The 6,672-nt window shown below is 36.5% G+C and overlaps 1 protein-coding gene across 1 annotated transcript in view; it reads left to right on the forward strand.

Annotated features, from left to right (window-relative positions):
• LOC110020812 (ferric reduction oxidase 2-like) overlaps positions 1-4,347 on the forward strand; it is a 26,791-nt gene extending 22,444 nt beyond the window's left edge. Inside the window, exons 3-10 of the mRNA XM_020719059.1 lie at positions 192-476; positions 645-735; positions 905-1,117; positions 1,201-1,435; positions 1,525-1,852; positions 1,988-2,228; positions 2,493-3,232; positions 3,933-4,347. Coding sequence (XP_020574718.1) covers positions 296-476; positions 645-735; positions 905-1,117; positions 1,201-1,435; positions 1,525-1,852; positions 1,988-2,228; positions 2,493-3,232; positions 3,933-4,078 — 2,175 coding nt within the window. The 5' untranslated portion in view covers positions 192-295 and the 3' untranslated portion in view covers positions 4,079-4,347. The remainder of the gene's footprint in view (positions 1-191; positions 477-644; positions 736-904; positions 1,118-1,200; positions 1,436-1,524; positions 1,853-1,987; positions 2,229-2,492; positions 3,233-3,932) is intronic.
• Positions 4,348-6,672: the final 2,325 nt, after the last annotated feature.

Raw genomic sequence — 6,672 nt, forward strand, 5'->3', positions numbered from 1 at the left:
TATATATATATATATTCCGAGACATGATAAATTATGTGAAAAATAAGTTTTGTAATCCCTGATTTGACTGTTTGCAAATAAAAAATAAAGATTGCACATGTGAACCGTAATCTTAGCCACGTTGTGTAATTTTTTTAATCACATATCCAAAAACTAGTGAATCAGAAGCCTAATTAATCTTCGCTGTCCAGGCAAGAAGGCCTATATATACATAGCAAATGCTCACTGCGGCTTAAACCAGGCATCAACGAATATTAAAGGAAGGAGAAACCGCAGATAACTGGAGAGGCTGAAGATGAAGCAAATGGGTTATATGAGAAATCCACATTTGTACTTGTCAGCCGTGAGAGCTCTCCTTGGTCTGCTGTTCCTGGGTTGGTTAATGATCTGGGCGGTAATGCCTACCAAAACTTACAGAGAAAAGTGGAGCTCTAAGCTCGTATCTGCCACCATCTCCACCTTCCTCGGAATGCAAGGTAATTAGAAAATCTTTTCTTTTGCAGGAATAAATTATAAGATAAACAATGTAGTTCATGATTCAATATCTTTAATATTATAGTTGTCTGCATCTAATTTTATGTGTAATATCATAATTAATGGAATCCAGATTGTTATAGTTAACAAGAACTAATGGCTGCATGCAGGGACTTGGATTCTAATCATTACATTCCCCATCTTATTCATTGCTGTAGTGGGGTGCCTTTATCTCCATTTAGTGGAGAAAAACCGTTCAAGGTAAATCGATTTTCATCGGGTTTATTGCTAAATTTTAACGTAAATGAAACGAATATCTGAACTTTGCACTATCTATCATCAAATTAATGAGGAAAAGCAAATTAGAACCCCTTTCTTCGAATTCCTTAAAAAGCAACTTAGAGCTCCAAAGTTTGCTCTTTTATTACAGGGAACGGTTTAATGGAAGTGGGGAGTTAATCCGGCGACTGAGAGCGTGGCGGAGGCCGGCGATGGTGAGCGGCCCGCTTGGGGTGATCACCGCAGTTGAACTTGCCTTCTGCATCATGTTCATGATCCTCGTCAGCTGGGCCTTGTACGCGTACATAAGTGGCGGCCTTTCCCACGTCAGCTCTATGGTTGCTGCAGAGAACGGAGAGAAACTGTGAGAATGATCAAAAGAGATCAACTAATTACTATTATTCTTTCATACATCATGAATTAAGAAAAATATTTTCTTGTTGGCAGGTGGGAGGCGAAGTTATATGATGTGGGCTTACAGTTGGGTCTGGCCGGAAATATGTGTGCAGCCTTCCTCTTCTTCCCGGTGGCTCGCAGCTCCTCTCTTCTGCCGCTGGTTGGATTGACATCGGAAAGCAGCATCAGGTATCATGTATGGCTTGGCCATTTAGTCATGGTTCTCTTCACTGCACACGGCCTCTGTTATGTCATCGTCTGGGCTTTTAATGGCAGCATCAACGAGGTAATTATTTATTCACAAGCACATCCCTTTCGGATTATATATGACCAAACGTAGGAAAAGTTTTTTTGTTAAATTTACTCTAATTGCAGATGCTGAAATGGGCGAGTGTTGACATCTCAAACGTGGCGGGAGAAGCAACTCTGCTCTGTGGTTTGGCTATGTGGGCGGTTACCTTCCCTCGCATTCGTCGCAGTATGTTCGAGCTTTTCTTTTACGCTCATTATTTGTACATTCCCTTTCTGCTCTTCTATCTTCTACACGTTAGCTTCGCTCCCTTCTGCTTCATCCTTCCCGGCGTCTACCTTTTTATCGTCGACCGCTTCCTCCGCCTCCTGCAATCGCGGCGTAGAGTTCGATTGCTCTCTGCACGGCTTCTGCAATCTGAGGCCATGGAACTTAACTTCGCAAAGGCTCCTGGTGAGAAATGACATACTGAAGACTGTAATTCACTATTATACAGGGCGAAGTTCAGTTTAAACCATATAGAACTTTCATTAAAAAAAACTATGCACATAAAATCTCATCAAATTGAATCCTCGCCACCTGTTTCAGGTTTCAGCTACAATCCGACAAGCATGGTTTTCATAAAGGTGCCAAGTATCTCATCGCTTCAATGGCATCCCTTCACAGTGACCTCGAGCAGCAGCCTGGAGCTAGAGAATCTCAGCGTCGTCATAAAGAAGGATGGGAGGTGGACTCAGAAGCTCTTTGAGCTGCTCTCCCAGCCATCGCTACAACGCCTCGAGGTTGCGGTAGAAGGGCCATATAGCCCGGGATCCATCGATTTTCTCAGGTTCCATTTCGCCTCTAATTTCCCGATTCAATTAATGAACCTTTCAATACAGAAAAAGCTCATTTTGTACATACTGCGCCAAAAAAAAAAAAAAAAAAAAGTTCAAAATGTGAATGCTTCTTCAAAAGATTATTTTTTTAATATTAAAATGTAGAATGTTTCGTTTCCGTTTCATTGATCGCCAAAAGTAAACTATTTTAAAAATCAAACAACGTCGACTGCATTTCTTATATTAACTCACCTCTTGATGACTTTGTTCTGCAGCTATGATTCACTGATACTCGTAAGCGGCGGCAGTGGAATCACCCCCTTCATCTCCATAATCCGAGAATTAGTCCACCACAGCGCCACCCTCTCCAACAAACCACCAACCGTCCTCTTGATCTCCATCTTCAAAACTGGAGCAGATCTAACCATGCTCAACCTTCTCCTACCAATACCAAACACCACCACCACCACCACCTTCTCCCAGCTACAGCTCCAAGTACTGGCCTTCGTTACAAGCGAGCAACAAGCTCCTCTGCTGAGTGCAAACAACGACGCCGAAACCATGAAGCTTGGCATCCGATCCATATACCTAAATCCCAATCCCTCTGACGGCACCGTGGCTCCCGTCCTCGGCCCCAACAGCTGGCTCTGGCTTGCCGCCATCATCTCATCCTCATTCCTGGCCTTTCTCCTCCTCATCGGCATACTCACGCGGTACTACATATATCCTATTGATCACAATACTTACGAGGTCTTTTCTTATACGAAGATGGCATTGCTCTACTTGCTGATCATGTGCTGGTGCATTGCCGCCATGGCTGGATATGCTGTTCTGTGGAACAAGAATATGAATTGCAAGGAAGAGGAGTTAATGCCAGTTCGAATGACTGAAGTGCCTGCGCCGGCGATGATGAAGTCGAGCTTGTGGGCGGTTGGCGGTGAGATTGAAAGCGAGCCTCGTGAGGCATTGTTTGGAGCCTTTAAGATTCAGTATGGTGAAAGACCTAATCTCAAGAGTAAGTTGCCTTTTCTCTTACACTTAAAACTATGATAAAACTATGATATTTATTTTTTGGAAGATTTACATATATACCAACCAATTCTTAGGTATTTACATATCTAACAACTAAATTTTAATTTTTACATACATGTCACAACAAAAAGGTTTATTTCATATTTTAAAAATTAAAATGATTGTATTTTTGTTGTGATATGTATGATTTGGATGAGATAAATGTAAAAAAGAATAAAAGTTAAGTTTTAGAAATATAAATAGATAAAAAACTTGGTTATATATATTTATGGGCCTCTTAGTTTTTAGTTAGCTACAACTTTGTTCTTGATTTTATCATTAGGAGACATATAAGCCATTTTTTAAGTATTTATGTATCTAACAACTAACTAAAATTATAATATCACATCAAAAATAATATCATTTTAACTTCTAAAAATGTAATGCATATTTTCATGCTCTAGGTAAGATTGCATGTACATAAAAATTTTAGATGTTAGATATATAAAAACATAATAATTGAGTACTATGCATTTACCTTGTAAGCTTAGGGTATAGTTTCCCACTTTGAGATTGCAGATTCAAATTCTATATAATATTTTTGGGCTCATCTTTCCCAAAAAAGCAAAACTTGAGTGTTATGAATGTAAATCTTCCTTTTATTATGCCAAGAAGTTGAAAACCGGTGCGTTTTGTGATTGCAGAGTTACTATTGGAGTTTGGTGAAAACTCAAGCAGCATTGGGGTGATGGCGAGTGGTCCCAGTTCATTGCGTCGCGAGGTTGCAGCTATTTGCTCTTCAGACAATGCCGGGAATTTGCACTACAATTCCATAAGCTTCACATGGTGATTAAGGGTCACATGGTGATTAAGGGTCCGTTTGGGGCAGCTCGTGAAACGCGGCCCCCGGGCCGGCCCCGGGAATCGACACGCGACCTGCATTTAGTGTAAAAATTCAAACGCAGTTTCAAATAAGCTGATGAAACGTGCGAACCAAACGGTACGGCGGAAGTTGCCCCAAACAGACCCTAAGTATTTATCAAAAGTTATTAGCTACTTATAGATGCCAATATTGAAATGAATGTCCTGACATTAAGAAATTGATGCTTAGCTCATTAGTTAATTAAAAAAAAAAAAAGAAAAAAAAAAAAAAAGTCGTTACTACTGTCTATTTGCGCATTTTTCTTAGAAAGATGTTTTTCTTTTAGGAATTTTTATGACAATAGGTAGGGCTTTAAATGAAGCAATGCACTCAACCAATTATTTACATTTGGCTCAATTAATTTTCTGTCCTAATTAATATTCTGTCAAACTTGTTCATATCAATAAATAAATAAATAAATAAATAAATAAATAAATTAGAATACTCTTGTTTATTTAGCTCAATTTGTAGTAAGAGGAGTAGTCAATTACCTTTTGAATGACATTTCATATTCGTAGAAATCTTTGGAAAAAAAAGTTCTTAAGAAGCAGTCAAAGCTTTTTCTTTAGCTCAATCCATTTCCACGGGATAGTCAAAAAGTTCTTGTGGCACAAAAAAAGGTCTTGAAAAAATCTTAATTGATATGTTTCAAAGAACTTCCAAAGTATTGTGTATTGTATTTAATTTCACTTTTCCTTATTAGTTTTTATTAGTTAGAGCTGGGTAATAGAAAAATAAGAATGTTTCTATTCACTTGATTCAAAATACTCAGTATTGCATATTTTATTTTTTTTATATCTATATATCTATTGAAATTTAGATTTATTGATATTTAATTGAATTCGTAAGATTTTTTTTTATTTCCTATGAATTGTGTTTTTCAAAATAGAAAAGCACAACTATGATAGAGAAGTAAGAATCTTAATATTTCATTCTACTTTATAATATGACCTTGGGTCTCAAAATCATTAGAAAAAAGATTATGAATTTTAGACTCCGACTGAGAACGAAACTTTTGAGTTCTGAGTTTTCTGGATAAATAAAAGCTAGATTTTTAGTACGGATAAAATTGATTATTAAAAATGAACTTATGAAGATGAAGATACTAATGAAATAGTATTGATATTGAACATGTCTATATGAATATATGATTGGAAATACATCTTTTTTCATTGTTTGCTAAACTTTATTGAATATAGACAATTCAACATGAATTTCCTATTATTATTTAAAGTAAATTGTCGCCATGGTGAAATTGATAGACACGCTGCTCTTAGGAAGCGATGCTAGAGCATCTCAGTTCAAGTCCGAGTGGCGACATAAATATTAATTCATGTTGATAATATTATCGATCCCAGGGGGTACAGATCCATAATTAACATCTAGAGATTATTGTACGTCAAGTAACATCAAGAGTTTTGGTTTCCGAAGATGGAATGTCTAATGTTTTTTTTACCTAGGAAATTTATTGGATTGTTGCGAGCAGAACGAGCAGGGCGCATTTTGGACGAATAAATATGTTATCGGGAAATCTTATTGGGAATAACAAAGTCATATTTGAATACTCAAAGTTTCATATCCGAAGCAAGTTTTCAAGAAACTGCTTGAGTTTTAGCAAAAGCTGCTCTACAAGGTCGTATTGATTGGTTGAAAGGCCCGAAAGAAAACGTTGTTATGGGGGGGACCGGATTCAATAAATTAGTACATCGTTCAAAGAAAGACAAAAACATTCATTTGAAAATCAAAAAGAAGAATCTATTCGAGTTGGAAGTGAGCGATATTTTGCTACACCATAGAGAATTATTTTGTTCTTGTGCCCAAAAACTTTTCATGAGACGTCAGACCAATCTTTTACGTAATATATCCTAACAAGAGGTTTATTTTTTTTACTTAAACTCTCTGGTTCGATTATGGATTTCATAATCAGTAAAATAAAAAAGAAAGAATGAAATTCATGGTTGGGGACGTAGATCAATGGTCAATCATGGTAGAAGGTTTCGTCGAAACAATTCTTTATTTCATAAGGTACTGAATCTTTTTGAAAAAAAAAAGAAAAAGAGAGTGTGGGAAAATGGGAAGACGGTATTGGAACATCAATTTGGAATAATTAGGATTAATAAAAAAAAGAATAAATGGTCTCACAAGAGACCCTTTTACCACATCAGGCACTAATATATTTTAACGTATAATTAGTAATTTGATCGGGTAATCATTCAAATTAAGAAGGGAAGCTTGTTGTTTTTTTGTCTTATTTGAATTGGAGCCATAAGGCTCTATCTATTTATTCACTAGACCTAAAATACTTTCCTGAACTTTAAAAATGTTCTAAAAAAATCTTGTTCTATTTATATTATGAGTACTAGAAATTTTCTATTATTCTATTGATATTCTTTTTTTCTATTTTTATATTCTTTTGACGACATTTTTTCTTCATTCATTACCTTTCAGGATCAGTCGTGATCTTATAAACTATACCAATAGTCTAGACAAATTTTATAATCCAAATGTGTAAGAGATCATAG

This window comes from Phalaenopsis equestris, unplaced genomic scaffold, assembly GCF_001263595.1.
Source record: "Phalaenopsis equestris unplaced genomic scaffold, ASM126359v1 Scaffold000107, whole genome shotgun sequence".
NCBI lineage: Eukaryota > Viridiplantae > Streptophyta > Magnoliopsida > Asparagales > Orchidaceae > Phalaenopsis > Phalaenopsis equestris.